Source organism: Hyla sarda, unplaced genomic scaffold, assembly GCF_029499605.1.
Source record: "Hyla sarda isolate aHylSar1 unplaced genomic scaffold, aHylSar1.hap1 scaffold_380, whole genome shotgun sequence".
Taxonomy (NCBI): Eukaryota; Metazoa; Chordata; class Amphibia; order Anura; family Hylidae; genus Hyla; species Hyla sarda.
This window is the reverse complement of record NW_026610400.1, coordinates 78,416-98,014: the sequence shown is the minus strand read 5'-3', so window position 1 is coordinate 98,014 and position 19,599 is coordinate 78,416. Positions and strand designations below refer to the sequence as shown.

At 45.6% G+C, this 19,599-nt stretch overlaps 1 protein-coding gene across 1 annotated transcript in view; it reads left to right on the top strand.

The window, feature by feature from the left end:
- The window catches only part of WDR97 (WD repeat domain 97), a 250,016-nt gene that overhangs the window by 161,684 nt on the left and 68,733 nt on the right, over positions 1-19,599 (top strand). Inside the window, exon 14 of the mRNA XM_056553808.1 lies at positions 5,781-6,128. Within this exon, the coding sequence (XP_056409783.1) occupies positions 5,781-6,128 (348 nt within the window). The remainder of the gene's footprint in view (positions 1-5,780; positions 6,129-19,599) is intronic.

Here is a 19,599-nt window from a genome sequence, read left to right as displayed (position 1 = left end):
GTGAATTTTGCTGAAATGGTTTTTGGGGGGCATGTCACATTTAGAAAGCCCCTATGGTGCCAGAACAGCAGAAAACACCACATGGCATACCATTTTGGAAAGTACACCCCTCAAGGCATGCAACAAGGGGTCCAATGAGCCTTAATACCCCACAGGTGTTTGACAACTTTTCATTAAAATTGGATGGGAAAATTTTTTTTTCACTAAAGTGCAGTTTTTTCCCCAAATTTACCATTTTTACAAAGGGTAATCGGAGAAAATGCCCACCAAAATTTGTAACCCCATCACTTCTGAGTGTGGAAATACCCCATGTTAGAACGTAAAATGCTCTGCGAGCGAACTACAATGCTCAGAAAAGAAGGAGTCTCATTTGGCTTTTTGAAAGCAAATTTTGCTGAAATGGTTTTTGGGGGGCATGTCGCATTTAGGAAGCCCCTGTGGTGCCAGAACAGCAAAAAATACCCACATGGCATACCATTTTGGAAACTACACCCCTTAAGGAACGTAACAAGGGGTACAGTGAGCCTTAACTACCCACAGGTGTTTGACGACTTTTTGTTAAATTTGGATGTGGAGATGAAAAAAAATATTTTTTTTCCTAAAATGCTGTTTTTTCCCCTAAATTTTACATTTTTACAAGGGGTAATAGGAGAAAATGACCCCCAAAATTTGTAACCCCATTTCTTCTGAGTATGGAAATACCCCATGTGAGGACGTCAAGTCTCAGAAGGAGGAGCGTCATTGAACTTTTAGGAAGAGAATTTGTTTGGAATGGAAGTCAGGGGCCATGTGCGTTTACAAAGCCCCCGTGTTGCCAGAACAGTGGACCCCCCACATGTGACCCCATTTTGGAAACTACACCCCTCACAGAATTTAATAAGGGGTGCAGTGAGTAGTTACACCCCACTGGCGTTTGACAGATCTTTGGAACAGTGGGCTGTGCAAATGAAAAATAACACATATGGGGTATTTCCGTACTAAATTTTTGGAGTGTTTTTTTCCTTTTACCGCTTGTGAAAATAAAAAATATGGGACAACATCAGCATGTTAGTGTAAACATTTTTATTTTTTTACACTAACAGGCTGGTGTAGCCCCCAACTTTTCCTTTTCATAAGGGGTAAAAGGAGAAAAAGACCCCCCAAAATTTGTAGTGCAATTTCTCCCGAGTACGGCGATACCCCATATGTGGCCCTAAACTGTTGCCTTGAAATACGACAGGGCTCTGAAGTGAGAGAGCGCCATGCGCATTTGAGGACTAAATTAGGGATTGCATAGGGGTGGACATAGGGGTATTCTACGCCAGTGATTCCCAAACAAGGTGCCTCCAGCTGTTGCTAAACTCCCAGGTTGCCTGGACAGTCAGTGGCTGTCCGGAAATGCTGGGAGTTGTTGTTTTGCAACAGCTGGAGGCTCCGTTTTGGAAACACTGCCGTACAATACATTTTTCATTTTTATTGGGGGGGACAGTGTAAGGGGGTGTATATGTTGTGTTTTACCCTTTATTATGTGGTATTGTAGTGTAGTGTTTTTAGGGTACATTCGCACTGGCGTTTACGGTGAGTTTCCCGCTAGGAGTTTGCGAATTTGCCGCAGCCCAAACTTGAAGCAGGAAATTTACTGTAAACCTGCCTGTGTGAATGTACCCTGTACATTCACATGGGGGGGGGGGGGCAAACCTCCAGCTGTTTCAAAACTACAACTCCCAGCATTACTGACAGACTGTGCATGCTGGTAGTTGTACCTTTGCAAAAGCTAGAGGCACACTGGTTGGAAAACTTTCAGTTAGGTTCAGTTACCTAACTCAGTATTTTCCAACCAGTGTGCCTCCAGCTGTTGCAAAACTACAACTACCAGCATGTACTGATCACCGAAGGGTATGCTGGGAGATGTAGTTATGCAACAGCTGGAGGTACGCAACTACAACTCCCAGCATGCCAAGACAGCTGTTTGCTGTCTGGGCATGCTGGGATTTGCAGTTTTGCAACATCTGGAGGGCTACAGTTTATAGACCACTGCACAGTGATCGCCAAACTGTGGACCTCCAGATGTTGCAAAACTACAAATCCCAACATTCCCAGGCAGCAAACAGCTATGTGAGCATGCTACTAGTTATAGTTTTGCAAGATCTGGAGAGATATAGTTTAGACTAGAGACCACTGCATAATGGTCTCAAACTGTAGCCCTCCAGCGGTTGCAAAACTACATATTCCAGCATGCCCAAACAGCTGTCTGGGCATGCTGGGAGTTGTAGTTTTGCAACATCTGGAGGGCTAGAGTTTAGAGACCACTTTACAGTGGTCTCAGACTGTAGCCCTCCAGATCAACTTACCGGCTTCCGTAGGATCCAGAGAGCCGTCCTCTTCTGCCGCACGGCATGCCGCCCGCCGATCACCGTCGCCCGCTGCCTCCGGACGGGTAAGTGGACTTCGGCGCTGGTCCTCCGTCGTTTCCCTGTCCTGCCCCGCCTATTGTGGGTGGGCAGGACGGGGAAAACGAAAGTTACCCCCCCCCCCGCCCCCGATCTGCTATTGGTCGTCGCTTAGGACGACCAATAGCAGGGATACGAGGGGTGTCACCTCACTCCTATCCCTTCAGGGGGATCTTAGGTGTCTTAGACAACCGTGATCCCCCTTATATTCCGGGTCACCATAGACCCGTATGACCCGGAATCGGCGCAAATCGCAAGTGTGAATTCACTTGCGATTTGCGCCGATCGCCGAAATGGGGGGGTTTGATGACCCCCCTGGGCATTTGTGCGGGATGCCTGTTGATAGATATCAGCAGTCACCCCAGTCCGGTCCCCGCCAGGTGCGCGGCGGGGACTGAAATTCCTTAAGTACCAGGACGTCAAGGCGTATCCATACGCCCTAGGTCCTTAAGTGGTTAAAAATTGGAGAAAGGATGGGATGAGTTTTCCAAATCTGGAGGTTTATTTTGGAGTAAATATTCTAGTTTTTATTCTGGTTATTATTGAAGGAGAGAAGAAGATGTCTTGTATGACTAAGTTTCTTGCTGGTGGATTGTTAGGCTGAAATGGTGTAAGAGGGATCTAAGTAGGCCTGTTTTTTTTTTGTTTGTTTTTTAAATTCCTAAGTGGTGGTATGAGTGGGTTGTTTGAATTAATAGAAGGAGGTGAGTGTGTTGAAGAATAAACGTCTAGTAATGAGAATGATTGAGAGTAAAGAAGTTGTGTGTAATATTGATTCTGTAAGGGGAGCGGATGTGGAGAAAGTTTGGAAGAAAGTGAGGATGGATGGTATGTCTAATAGGCAAAAGGAGATTGTATGGCAAAGTCTACATGGTGTGTTGCCTGTGAGAGAGTTTCAGAAAGAAAGGGGTTTGGTGAGATGTGATGTATGTCCAAGAGTGGGTTGTAATGGCTTTGAAAGGATTATTCATCTCTTCTGAAATTGTAAGTGCGCGAGAGGTTGTTAAAGACTTGGTCCTATATGTAAAGAATTGACAGGTAGGATTTCTTTGTCCTTTGAAATGATGATGTTTGGGCTTTGTGTAAGTGGTGGTCAGCATGAAAGAGTGTTGTGGTTATTGACGAGTATTAAGGAAGTCTTGTGGGATGTGCGAAATGTATGTGTGTTTTTGAGGAAAGAGTGATAATAGTGTGAGGATGGTGTTAGTGAAACTGTATTTGTTTTTTGTGGGATTCTAGGAGGGGTGGGATTGATGCGGAGGGTATTTGGAAAAAGAAATTGGATTCACCTTGTTGATTTATCTTGATGTTTTTTGTGATTTGTTTTTTTTTTTGTCCTTTTTGATTGATAATAAAGTTTCCCGATGATGAGAGGGTTGTCTGTTACAGAAAGTTTGTAATGCCAGTTTGAAAGTATTGTTTGAAGTACTTTCTTCCCCTACCTGAGGGGGGAAAGAAAAAAAGAAATCTGTTCTTATCAGGTAGTCCACTGGTGGGAATGGATTGCTATATACAGGAGCAGGTGTACCGGGGCTGGTGCCATGAAACCAGCTCAATGGCTGCCTCGATGTGACCTTTTTCCTCTGGGTCTCGCCATGAGGTCGAGAGGGTCTAAAGCCGAGGTACTTTAGTGCCTCGGGGAGTCTTTACCCCGAGGTGCCGAAACTTAATGGGTGTATTGGCTCACTGAGTTGAAGCACTGGCACGATGATCTCTTCACCTTAGTTGCACTCACCTATTGATTTCCGGTCTTCTGGCTAGGATCAGAGAAATTTTTATAGATCCGGCCGTATGTCTGGGCAGTGTACCTACGCACATTTACTCACTTATTTATTTTTGTTCACTGTGTCACTTTTTGTGTGTTGTGTGTCCACAGGATTAAGATGCAGTAGCCGTTCTGGGTGTCCCTCCTAGCGGTCTAGGGGTGGTGTGTGTTGCCATTAGGTTCCGCACCTCTCTGCAAAAAAACCCGGGGACTCCTGCATGGGCAGGGTACCGACCATTAACGGCTCTGCGGGCAGATACCTTGGCTAACGCCAAGGGGGATGCCGAGAGCATTTCTGGTCACTTAGTAGCTTTGTCGAAAAGGGACCTTGAGCCTTGCAGGTACCTTGTGGTCCAGAGGCGAAGGGTAAGGTTTGTTTGGGGGCCTCTCTCCTATTGGAGAAGGGCTTGCGATAAACTGCATCCTTTGTGCACGTTTTTTTAAGTGTAACACGTTTGCACTTTTTCTTGAACTTTGGGTGATTCGAGAGCACGTTCCTCGGCTCTCAATAAGAACACATGATGACCATAGGAGATGCCTGTCCTGAAGGAAATCTCCATAACACATGATGGCCGGAGGAGCCACCTGTCCTGAAGGAAATCTCCATAACACATGATGGCCGGAGGAGCTGCTTGTCCTGATGGAAATCTCCATAACACATGATGGCCGGAGGAGCCACCTGTCCTGAAGGAAATCTCCATAACACATGATGGCTGGAGGAGCTGCTTGTCCTGATGGAAATCTCCAGAACACATGATGGCCGGAGGAGCCGCCTGTCCTGATGGAAATCTCCATAACACATGATGACTGGAGGAGCCGCCTGTCCTGATGGAAATCCCCATAACACATGATGGCCGGAGGATCCGCCTGTCCTGATGGAAATCTCCATAACACATGATGACTGGAGGAGCCGCCTGTCCTGATGGAAATCTCCATAACACATGATGGGCGGAGGAGCTGCTTGTCCTGATGAAAATCTCCATAACACATGATGACCGGAGGAGCCGCCTGTCTTGATGGAAATCTCCATAACACATGATGGGCGGAGGAGTCGCCTGTCCTGATGGAAATCTCCAGCTCCAATCCAACTTTATAACACATGATGGCCGGAGGAACTGCCTGCTCTCAAGTTTACCCAAGATCATTTGGATGTCCCACAATGCTTCTAGGAAATGCTATATGGACAGATCAGAAGGAACTATATAGCACAATGCTTTGGAAGAATAAAAAGCGTGGAGGAGGGAGGAGCATCATAGTTCAGGGCCTAACTTGAACCCTATGGAGAATCTGCAGCCTGGCCTGTAGAGGGCGCTTCGCACAAGGCATCCAAGAAACATGGAGGAACTGAAGCCTCTACAAAGAGGAAGGGTCCAAAACTCCTCCTGAAGGTTGTGTACATCTTATTTATAACCACAGTTAATTACTTATTTTTATTTATTATTTTTTGTGCAACTGTACATGTTGATTGTGGGTCAGAGGTCACAGTTCAGGGATTGTGGGTCAGAGGTTACAGGGATTCAGGATAACCTGATAGTGGAGAGGCAGTATGGGGACTTACCTTTCCTTTGCTTTTCTTGTGTCCTCAGCTCACACAACCTCTTAAACTAACTGATAAATCTGAAGTGGAGAAAGAAAATAGGAGTAAAGAGACCGAGGAGCCGACTGAGGAGGCTGCTGCGGAGACAACTGAGGAGGCTGCTGCGGAGACAACTGAGGAGGCTGCTGCGGAGACAACTGAGGAGGCTGCTGCGGAGACAACTGAGGAGGCTGCTGCGGAGACTGACGACCTGGAGAAGATCCCATCCCTCCTTCAGGACATTCTAGCCACGGTGAATGCAAGAAAAGTGTCACCTCCGGCATCGGAGACAAGTTCTCCTCCTCTTCAGTCACCTCCTGCTCAAAGCCCCAAGCAGACAAGATCCATAGGACCACAGGTAAAGAGATCACCATGTGGAGCTGACTGTGCAGGGTTTATCATGTCTGGTATCTACCCAGACCGTGCACATCTCATAGGAAATAGAGAAATATGCAGCAGGTAGTATGGTGCAAAAGTGAATCTTTATTATAAGATCATATACAGTACATATCCTGCAGGTGTTCAGCCAGGCTAGTCATTACACCTGTATGTCATGTGGTGTATATGATCCTATAATAAAGAACTGGACATTTCTCTATTTCCTGTATGTGCCTTGGAGCAGGGAACGCTGCTACTGAAGATGTGCAGGTCATGGCCTCCTGGGTGTGAGACATTACTACTGAAGATGTGCAGGTCCTGGCCTCCACGGTGTGAGACATTACTACTGAAGATGTGCAGGTCATGGCCTCCACGGTGTGAGACATTACTACTGAAGATGTGCAGGTCATGGCCTCCTGATAGTGAGACATTACTACTGAAGATGTGCAGGTCATGGCCTCCTGGTTGTGAGAGATTACTATTGAAGATGTGCAGGTCATGGCCTCCTGGGTGTGAGACATTACTACTGAAGATGTGTAGGTCATGGCCTCCACGGTGTGAGACATTACTACTGAAGATGTGCAGGTCATGGCCTCCTGGGTGTGAGACATTACTACTGAAGATGTGCAGGTCATGGCCTCCTGGTTGTGAGACATTACTACTGAAGATGTGCAGGTCATGGCCTCCTGGTTGTGAGACATTACTACTGAAGATGTGCAGGTCATGGCCTCCTGGTAGTGAGACATTACTACTGAAGATGTGCAGGTCATGGCCTCCTGGTTGTGAGACATTACTACTGAAGATGTGCAGGTCCTGGCCTCCTGGGTGTGAGACATTACTACTGAAGATGTGCAGGTCCTGGCCTCCTGGTTGTGAGACATTACTACTGAAGATGTGCAGGTCATGGCCTCCTGGGTGTGAGACATTACTACTGAAGATGTGTAGGTCATGGCCTCCACGGTGTGAGACATTACTACTGAAGATGTGCAGGTCATGGCCTCCTGGGTGTGAGACATTACTACTGAAGATGTGCAGGTCCTGGCCTCCTGGTTGTGAGACATTACTACTGAAGATGTGCAGGTCATGGCCTCCTGGGTGTGAGACATTACTACTGAAGATGTGCAGGTCCTGGCCTCCTGGTTGTGAGACATTACTACTGAAGATGTGCAGGTCCTGGCCTCCTGGTAGTGAGACATTACTACTGAAGATGTGCAGGTCATGGCCTCCTGGGTGTGAGACATTACTACTGAAGATGTGCAGGTCATGGCCTCCTGGGTGTGAGACATTACTACTGAAGATGTGCAGGTCATGGCCTCCTGGTTGTGAGACATTACTACTGAAGATGTGCAGGTCATGGTCTCCTGATAGTGAGACATTACTACTGAAGATGTGCAGGTCATGGCCTCCTGGTAGTGAGACATTACTATTGAAGATGTGCAGGTCATGGCCTCCTGGTTGTGAGACATTACTACTGAAGATGTGCAGGTCATGGTCTCCTGATAGTGAGACATTACTACTGAAGATGTGCAGGTCATGGCCTCCTGGTAGTGAGACATTACTACTGAAGATGTGCAGGTCATGGCCTCCTGGGTGTGAGACATTACTACTGAAGATGTGCAGGTCATGGCCTCCTGGGTGTGAGACATTACTACTGAAGATGTGCAGGTCATGGCCTCCTGGTTGTGAGACATTACTATTGAAGATGTGCAGGTCATGGCCTCCTGGTTGTGAGACATTACTACTGAAGATGTGCAGGTCATGGCCTCCTGGTTGTGAGACATTACTACTGAAGATGTGCAGGTCATGGCCTCCTGGTTGTGAGACATTACTACTGAAGATGTGCAGGTCATGGCCTCCTGATAGTGAGACATTACTACTGAAGATGTGCAGGTCATGGCCTCCTGGTTGTGAGACATTACTACTGAAGATGTGCAGGTCATGGCCTCCTGGGTGTGAGACATTACTACTGAAGATGTGCAGGTCATGGCCTCCTGGTTGTGAGACATTACTACTAAAGATGTGCAGGTCATGGCCTCCTGGTTGTGAGACATTACTACTGAAGATGTGCAGGTCATGGCCTCCTGGTAGTGAGACATTACTACTGAAGATGTGCAGGTCCTGGCCTCCTGATAGTGAGACATTACTACTGAAGATGTGCAGGTCATGGCCTCCTGGTTGTGAGACATTACTACTGAAGATGTGCAGGTCATGGCCTCCTGGGTGTGAGACATTACTATTGAAGATGTGCAGTTCATGGCCTCCTGGTTGTGAGACATTACTACTGAAGATGTGCAGGTCATGGCCTCCTGGGTGTGAGACATTACTACTGAAGATGTGCAGGTCATGGCCTCCACGGTGTGAGACATTACTACTGAAGATGTGCAGGTCATGGCCTCCTGATAGTGAGACATTACTACTGAAGATGTGCAGGTCATGGCCTCCTGGTTGTGAGACATTACTACTGAAGATGTGCAGGTCATGGCCTCCTGGTTGTGAGACATTACTACTGAAGATGTGCAGGTCATGGCCTCCTGATAGTGAGACATTACTATTGAAGATGTGCAGTTCATGGCCTCCTGGTTGTGAGACATTACTACTGAAGATGTGCAGGTCATGGCCTCCACGGTGTGAGACATTACTACTGAAGATGTGCAGGTCATGGCCTCCTGGTAGTGAGACATTACTATTGAAAATGTGCAGGTCATGGCCTCCTGGTAGTGAGACATTACTACTGAAGATGTGCAGGTCATGGCCTCCTGGTTGTGAGACATTACTACTGAAGATGTGCAGGTCATGGCCTCCTGGGTGTGAGACATTACTACTGAAGATGTGCAGGTCATGGCCTCCTGGTTGTGAGACATTACTATTGAAGATGTGCAGGTCATGGCCTCCTGGTTGTGAGACATTACTATTGAAGATGTGCAGGTCATGGCCTCCTGGTTGTGAGACATTACTACTGAAGATGTGCAGGTCATGGCCTCCTCGGTGTGAGACATTACTACTGAAGATGTGCAGGTCATGGCCTCCTGGTTGTGAGACATTACTACTGAAGATGTGCAGGTCATGGCCTCCTGGTTGTGAGACATTACTATTGAAGATGTGCAGGTCATGGCCTCCTGGTTGTGAGACATTACTACTGAAGATGTGCAGGTCATGGCCTCCTCGGTGTGAGCCATTACTACTGAAGATGTGCAGGTCATGGCCTCCTGGTTGTGAGACATTACTACTGAAGATGTGCAGGTCATGGCCTCCTCGGTGTGAGACATTACTACTGAAGATGTGCAGGTCATGGCCTCCTGGTTGTGAGACATTACTACTGAAGATGTGCAGGTCATGGCCTCCTGATAGTGAGACATTACTATTGAAGATGTGCAGGTCATGGCCTCCTGGGTGTGAGACATTACTACTGAAGATGTGCAGGTCATGGCCTCCTGGGTGTGAGACATTACTATTGAAGATGTGCAGGTCATGGCCTCCATGGTGTGAGACATTACTACTGAAGATGTGCAGGTCATGGCCTCCTGGGTGTGAGACATTACTACTGAAGATGTGCAGGTCATGGCCTCCTTGGTCTATTCCCATCCACTATCTGAGACCTCTCTCTTTGACCCCTTACAATCGGTTTTCACTCCCTACACTCCACAGACACGGCCCCGAACCAAAGTCTCTACTGATCTACTGACAGACAAATCTAATGGTAATTTCTCTCTACTGATTCTCCTCGATCTCTGCGGTTTCTGACACTGTAGATCACAACTCCTCAATAGTCTCTGCTCCATCGGTCTGAAGGACTCTGCTCTCTCCTGGTTTTCTTTCTACCTCTCTGACTGCTCCTTCAGTGCCTCATTTCCAGCTCCACTACTTCTCCTTTTCCTCTTGCTGCGGAGGTTCCTCAGGGATCAGTCCGGGGTCCTCTCCTCTTTTCTCACTACACATGCCTCCCATTGGAAAAACAATCAGAATATTTGGTTTCCAGTACCATCTCTACGCTGATCACCCACAGCTATATACCTCTTCTTGTGACATTACCCCTGCTACTGTATATACCTCTTCCCGTGATATCAACCCTGCTATATACCTCTTCTCGTAATAATACCCCAGCTATATACCTCTTCCCGTGACATCTCCCCTGCTACATACCTCTTCCTGTGACATCACCCCTGCTACATACCTCTTCCTGTGACATCACCCCTGATATATACCTCTTCCTTTGATATCACCCCTGCTACATACCTCTTCCTGTGACATCACCCCTGCTACATACCTCTTCCTGTGGCATCACCCCTGCTACATACCTCTTCCTTTGACATCACCCCTGCTACATACCTCTTCCTGTGACATCACCCCTGCTACATACCTCTTCCTGTGACATCACCCCTGCTACATACCTCTTCCTGTCACATCACCCCTGCTACATACCTCTTCCTGTGACATCACCCCTGCTACATACCTCTTCCTTTGACATCACCCCTGCTACATACCTCTTCCTGTGACATCACCCCTGCTACATACCTCTTCCTGTGACATCACCCTTGCTACATACCTCTTCCTGTGACATCACCCCTGCTACATACCTCTTCCTGTGACATCACCCCTGCTACATACCTCTTCCTGTGACATCACCCCTGCTACATACCTCTTCCTTTGATATCACCCCTGCTACATACCTCTTCCTGTGATTTCACCCCTGCTACATACCTCTTCCTGTGATTTCACCCCTGCTACATACCTCTTCCTGTGACATCACCCTTGCTACATACCTCTTCCTGTGACATCACCCCTGCTACATACCTCTTCCTGTGACATCACCCCTGCTACATACCTCTTCCTGTGACATCACCCCTGCTACATACCTCTTCCTGTGACATCACCCCTGCTACATACCTCTTCCTGTGACATCACCCTTGCTACATACCTCTTCCTGTGACATCACCCCTGCTACATACCTCTTCCTGTGACATCACCCCTGCTACATACCTCTTCCTGTGATTTCACCCCTGCTACATACCTCTTCCTGTGACATCACCCTTGCTACATACCTCTTCCTGTGACATCACCCCTGCTACATACCTCTTCCCATGTGTGACAGACTGACCAGGGACCTCTCGGTGTCCCCCTCCGTCAAGAGCGACTTCTCCTTTGAGATGACAAGCCCCAGCATAACACAGGCAATATTTCTAGGCAGAACTAGAGATTATCACATCCTCGTACCCAAAGAACTAGGCAACACCATTCTTCAGGTATAAAAATTGATCTCTGAGAAACAAGTGTCTCCTTTTATAGGTAGAAACCTCACAGGGGCAAGTGCAGTAAAGACAATACAGGAGACAGTAAGTCTGGGAGATAATCCAATAAAGGTAATTAGTTCTCCCTATACAGTGCCTTGTGCGGAGGGTGGACCGTGTGCGGAGGGTGGACTGTGTGCGGAGGGTGGACCGTGTATGCGGGGGGTGGACCGTGTGCAGAGGGTGGACTGTGTGCAGAAGGTGTCATGAAAACAGCAAATAAAGGTATGTTAATTGGATATCCAACAAGGAGCTTTAGGTCACTGGACAACATTAACTGAGGGGCACAAACTGTGGAAATAGTGATGTCATAAAGTCCATCAAAGTCCCGTCCTTAAGTTCATCAAAGTCCCGGTCTTTCTTGTGCCTGCCCCTGAAGCTAGTCCGAGTTCCTCTCAGTCACTCTTCCACAGTCACTCTGGTAGCCCAGGCAACAATAGCAAAGGGGTAGGGTGACTCTAGGAACCATCACAGTGCTCCCCCTAACAAAAACGGCAGACCCAATGCGATCCCAACGGATCCACTTGGGGCTGTCCGGGCCGCAACCACCAGTCCCAGTTGTCCTGGTCGTCCTCTCGGTTAGGGGTGTACGGCAGCGACGTAATCCAATACCAACAAACCATGCATCAAACTCACTGGGGCTCCCCTCAGAAAGACGTTTCCGCTTCTTCCCCCTCCCCAGCCAGGGGAGGGGGAAGACCTGACCCAGTCCGTGGGAAAGAATCTAGCTTCCGAGCCCCTCCCAATCAACATTTCCCAAACAAAGCCTCCATGCGTCAGCGGTCGGAGGGGCAGGAGGCCAACTGCCTCCACACCCGGTTGCAATATCTGCCACTGGGGAGCCGCACCGACTGTGACAGCCCCTGTACTGTTCCACAGCCGCTGGGGATCCAGGCAGACTGTCTGGGATCCTGGCGGGACCGGTGCAGCTGCCAGCAGTGTTCGGTGCTGAGCAAAGCAAATATTTTCTACCAGACATAATTTCTCTGTAATACCTTTAATCCATTTATCCCAAATTGCATGGAATTTTGACAAACACCCGGCCTTAAAGGGGTACTCCGGTGCTTACACATCTTATCCCCTATCCAAAGGAGACGCCCGTGATCATGCACGCGGCACCCCGTTTGTAATCAGTCCCCGGAGCGTGTTCGCTCCGGGTCTGATTATGGTCGACCGCAGGGCCGGTGGCGTGTGACGTCATGCCCCTGCCCCCGTGTGACGTCATGCTCCGCCCCTCAATCCAAGCCTACGGGAGGGGGCGTGATAGCTATCACGCTCCGGGGACTAATTACAAACGGGGTGCCGCGTGCATGATCACGGGCGTCCCCAGCTGCGGGACTCCCGCGATCAGGCATCTTATCCCCTATCCTTTGGATAGGGGATAAGATGTGTAAGCACCGGAGTACCCCTTTAACTGCCCACCCAAACTCAAAATGTATTATTTTACATACTGTAGCATTAAATTCATCGATATTGTGGACTTCTTTAGACATCCAAGTCTGGATACAAATTGCACTTTCCCTCTAAGAACCTTTTCCATCCTTCTTTCTTCCGATCTTCCTCCTCCTATTAACCAGGCCATTAATTTATCTCCTTCCTCTAGCTCCAACATTCTCTCCATCATCCTTATTATCTCAGACCAGAATTCCTTAAAGGGGTACTCCGGTGAAAAACTTTTTTTTTTTAAATCAACTGGTCCCAGACAGTTAAACAGATTTGTAAATTACTTCTATTAAAAAATCTTAATCCTTCCTGTAGTTATTAGCTGCTGAATACTACAGTGGAAATACTTTTCCGTTTGAAACACAGAGCTGTCTGCTGACATCATGAGCACGGTGCTCTCTGCTGACATCTCTGTCCATTTTAGGAACTGCCAGAGTGAAAAGGAAACCCCCATAGCAAACATATGCTGTTATGCGCAGTTCCTAAAATGGACAGAGATGTCAGCAGAGATCACTGTGCTCATGATGTCAGCAGAAAGCTCTGTATTTCAAAAAGAAAAGAATTTCCGCTGTAGTATTCAGCAGCTAATAAGTACAGGAAGGATTAAGATTTTTTAATAGAAGTAATTTACAAATCTGTTTAACTTTCTGGCACCAGTTGATTTAAATAAAAAAAAGTTTTTCACCGGAGTACCCCTTTAAAGAGGCACTGTCATTGTTAAAAACTTTTGATATATTGCAGGACTCATTATAATATGACATTTCACAATATACACCTGTTTAAAAAAAAATGTAAATTTTCACCTGAAATTCAAGCTCAAAATAGCCGCCACTAGGGGTCGCCTGTCTTTTAGCCAGACAGACTAGTCTAGATTTTACAGCATACTGGATACTGGCCGTAAAGCATACCGGTATCCAGTATAGGAGATTTCTATTGTGTATGCAAAACTACAGATAAAGGATGTGTGGACATGCTGGGAGCTGTAGTTTTACAACAGCTGGAGGCAACACTGCTCTAACACAGTTATTTACAAACATTGCAGCTTCAGTTGTTACTAAACTACAACTCCCAGCATGCTAAATTAGTCAAAGCTTTCTCGGACTCCTGAATGACAAAGAAGTTGATCAAACATTCAGGTGTCTGTGAAAGATGAATGACACACATAGCATCCAGCTTTACTAGGAGAAGATAAAACAGATAGAACATGTATTCATAAAAATGCTGTACTTTAATCTAAAAAATCCTTGCACTAATTTTATAAAGATCTATTCTTATATTTATACATTTTATCCTGTTATGAATTCACCATAATGTCTTCTGATTACTGCAGGCAAGCTCCAAGTATCTGCCTCTGACACATGACACAGCATAAAACCAGAGAGGAAAGGGTTACAGAGTAGAGAGTACTGATTGGCTGACTGCCCAGGCTTGCTCCTGTGAGGGAGACAGACTGACACGCCCCCTCCAGCCCACACTGACACGCCCCCTCCAGCCCAGACTGACACGCCCCCTCCAGCCCAGACTGACACGCCCCCTCCAGCCCACACTGACACGCCCCCTCCAGCCCACACTGACACGCCCCCTCCAGCCCAGACTGACACGCCCCCTCCAGCCTGCACAATGGAAAAGTAACTCACCAGCAGATAAATGCTGATATCTCTGGATATATAGGTCCGAGACACATAGAAATGATATGCACATGATCAGGATTGGGCCCTGAATTACACATCACTTTTTTTCTTTTTTTTTTTGCACTATGACAGGTACGCTTTAAGTATTGGACAATCAAAGAACATATGGAAAAAACCCATTCCTTCACCCTCACATTTTGGGCACTTGTATCTTTTTGATTTGTCTATTTTTGCCATAAGTTGCGGCGTATAATATAACCTATGTGTTATAAAATATTGTGTAACCCTATGTGATCCATTTTTTATAGTGCTAGAACTCTCTTCCCAAATTTCCCTCCATTCCTTCTATGTTACTTGTCCTATATCCTTATCCCATTCCTTCATACTTAAGTGACTCAACCCTTGATATTTAACCTCCAACATAATTTTATACATCTTAGAAATTATTTTTTTATTTTTGCCTTGACTTAAGGCCCTCATTATCAAACACTCGTGAGTTATTAATTCCTCTTTCTTATACCGATTTATCGGCGTATAACATGCATTTTTTATGCTAAAATTTTTAGCCTAAAGTCTATCTGCGTGTTATACACCGATAGACTGTTTGTGACCACACAAAAGCCGCTGCAGTTCAATGATTTAAAGCGGGCGCTTTAAATCATTGAACTGCAGCAGCTTCTGCCTGGCCAGAGTCCCACTGCCCGATTCCCTCCCCGTCCCCGGTTTTATAGTTAAATATCCTGCCGCCGCCATTGCCCAATTCCCTCCTCGTCCCCGGTTTAATAGTTACATGTGCCCTGGGAACTGCGGTCCTTCATGCTCCGGAGGTCTCCTGATCTGTCACTGTGCGCTGCGTAATGACGAGGGACGTCCTGAACACGATGTCAGTCAGTGCGTGGAACATAGTGACAGATCAGGAGACCGCTGGAGCATGAAGGACCGCAGTCCCCAGGGCACATGTAACTATTAAACCGGGGACGGGGAGGTAATTGGGCAGTGGCGGCGGTGGGAAATTTAACTATAAAACGGGGAGCGGGGAGGGAATAGAGCAGCGGCACTCTGGCCCCACAGAAGCCACTGCACGTCAATGATTTAAAGCGCTTTCTTTCAATCATTGAACTGCAGAAGCCGCCAGAAACAGTTTATCGAGGTACATCTGCGCACACACGCACCCTCATTTTTCCAAGGATATTTTGGTAAAAAAAAACTTTTTTTACCAACATTTCCTTGGAAATATGAGGGTGCGTGTTATACCCCGATAAATACGGTATATGGTTTTCACAACTTCCCTTAATTGTGTATATCTAAATAATGACATCATATTATTTAAAATTTTATATTGTGCTCAAAGGACCTGAGGACCTGAGTTTCCCATCCTCAAAAAATTGTGCAACATATTTTAAATTATTGATGGTAGTGGATGAGATCTCAAGGACTGGGGAATAAAGGGTGTGAAGTGGCTGGAATAAAAGATGATGCAGGGAGTTGAATGGATGAGAGGATACAAAGTGATGGATGGGAATATAGATAGTGCGGCGGATAGTGATGGATGGGAATATAGATAGTGCGGCGGATAGTGATGGATGGGAATATAGATACTGCGGAGGATAGAGATGGATGTGAATATAGATAGTGCGGAGGATAGTGATGGATGCGAATATAGATAGTGCGGAGGATAGTGATGGATGGGAATATAGATAGTGCGGCGGATAGTGATGGATGGGAATATAGATAGTGCGGCGGATAGTGATGGATGGGAATATAGATAGTGCGGCGGATAGTGATGGATGGGAATATAGATAGTGCGGCGGATAGTGATAGTGCGGCGGATAGTGATGGATGTGAATATAGATAGTGCGGCGGATAGTGATGGATGGGAATATAGATAGTGCGGCGGATAGTGATGGATGGGAATATAGATAGTGCGGCGGATAGTGATGGATGCGAATATAGATAGTGCGGCGGATAGTGATGGATGCGAATATAGATAGTGAGGCGGATAGTGATGGATGCGAATATAGATAGTGAGGCGGATAGTGATGGATGCGAATATAGATAGTGCGGCGGATAGTGATGGATGGGAATATAGATAGTGCGGAGGATAGTGATGGATGGGAATATAGATAGTGCGGCGGATAGTGATGGATGGGAATATAGATAGTGCGGCGGATAGTGATGGATGCGAATATAGATAGTGCGGCGGATAGTGATGGATGCGAATATAGATAGTGAGGCGGATAGTGATGGATGCGAATATAGATAGTGCGGCGGATAGTGATGGATGCGAATATAGATAGTGCGGCGGATAGTGATGGATGCGAATATAGATAGTGCGGCGGATAGTGATGGATGCGAATATAGATAGTGCGGCGGATAGTGATGGATGCGAATATAGATAGTGCGGCGGATAGTGATGGATGTGAATATTGATAGTGCGGCGGATAGTGATGGATGCGAATATAGATAGTGCGGCGGATAGTGATAGTGCGGCGGATAGTGATGGATGTGAATATAGATAGTGCGGCGGATAGTGATGGATGCGAATATAGATAGTGAGGCGGATAGTGATGGATGCGAATATAGATAGTGCGGCGGATAGTGATGGATGGGAATATAGATAGTGCGGCGGATAGTGATGGATGGGAATATAGATAGTGCGGCGGATAGTGATGGATGGGAATATAGATAGTGCGGCGGATAGTGATGGATGCGAATATAGATAGTGCGGCGGATAGTGATGGATGCGAATATAGATAGTGCGGCGGATAGTGATGGATGCGAATATAGATAGTGAGGCGGATAGTGATGGATGCGAATATAGATAGTGCGGAGGATAGTGATGGATGGGAATATAGATAGTGCGGCGGATAGTGATGGATGGGAATATAGATAGTGCGGCGGATAGTGATGGATGGGAATATAGATAGTGCGGCGGATAGTGATGGATGCGAATATAGATAGTGCGGCGGATAGTGATGGATGCGAATATAGATAGTGCGGCGGATAGTGATGGATGCGAATATAGATAGTGCGGCGGATAGTGATGGATGCGAATATAGATAGTGCGGCGGATAGCGATGGATGCGAAAATAGATAGTGCGGCGGATAGTGATGGATGGGAATATAGATAGTGCGGCGGATAGTGATGGATGCGAATATAGATAGTGCGGCGGATAGTGATGGATGCGAATATAGATAGTGCGGCGGATAGTGATGGATGCGAATATAGATAGTGCGGCGGATAGTGATGGATGCGAATATAGATAGTGAGGCGGATAGTGATGGATGCGAATATAGATAGTGCGGCGGATAGTGATGGATGGGAATATAGATAGTGCGGCGGATAGTGATGGATGGGAATATAGATAGTGCGGCGGATAGTGATGGATGGGAATATAGATAGTGCGGCGGATAGTGATAGTGCGGCGGATAGTGATGGATGTGAATATAGATAGTGCGGCGGATAGTGATGGATGGGAATATAGATAGTGCGGCGGATAGTGATGAATGGGAATATAGATAGTGCGGCGGATAGTGATGGATGGGAATATAGATAGTGCGGCGGATAGTGATGGATGGGAATATAGATAGTGCGGCGGATAGTGATGGATGCGAATATAGATAGTGCGGCGGATAGTGATGGATGCGAATATAGATAGTGCGGCGGATAGTGATGGATGGGAATATAGATTGTATATAGATGTATATACACTATACCTATACAACATACATATACACCATACATATACACCTTACATATACACCATACATATACACCATACATATACACCATACATATACACCATACATATACACCATACATATACACCATACATATACACCATACATATACACCATACATATACACTATACATATACACCATACATATACACCATACATATACACCATACATATACCCTATAGATATACACTATACATATACACTATACCTATACAACATACATATACACCATACATATACACCTTACATATACACCGTACATATACACCATACACCATACATATACACCATACATATACACCATACATATACACCATACATATACACCATACATATACACCATACATATACACCATACATATACCCTATACATATACACTATACATATACACCATACATATACACCATACATATACACTATACATATACACCATACATATACACCATACATATACACCATACATATACACCATACATATACACCATACATATACACCATACATATACACCATACATATACCCTATAGATATACACTATACATATACACCATACATATACACCATACATATACACCATACATATACACCATACATATACACCATACATATACACCATACATATACACCATACATATACACCATACATATACACCATACATATACACCATACATATACACCATACATATACACCATACATATACACTATACATATACACCATACATATACACCATTAATATACACTATACATATACACCATACATATACACCATACATATACACCATACATATACACTATACATATACACTATACATATACACCATACATATACACTATATATATATATACACTATGGGGGACATGTATCATTATTTGTGTATGGTAGAAGCAGTTTACCCCTTTTCCCGAATTCTAAATTATGTGCAGAAGAGCTAAATTTATCAATCAAGCGCAATGAGCTTCATAAATTGCGGGTAAATACACTATACATATACACTATACATATACACCATACATATACATATACACTATACATATACACCATACATATACATATACACTATACATATACACCATACATATACATATACACCATACATATGCACCATACATATACACCATACACATACACTATACATATACACCATACATATACACTATACATATACACCATACATATACACCATACATATACACCATACATATACACCATACATATACACTATACATATACACCATACATATACACCATACATATACACCATACATATACATATACACTATACATATACACCATACATATACACTATACATATACACCATACATATACATATACACCATACATATG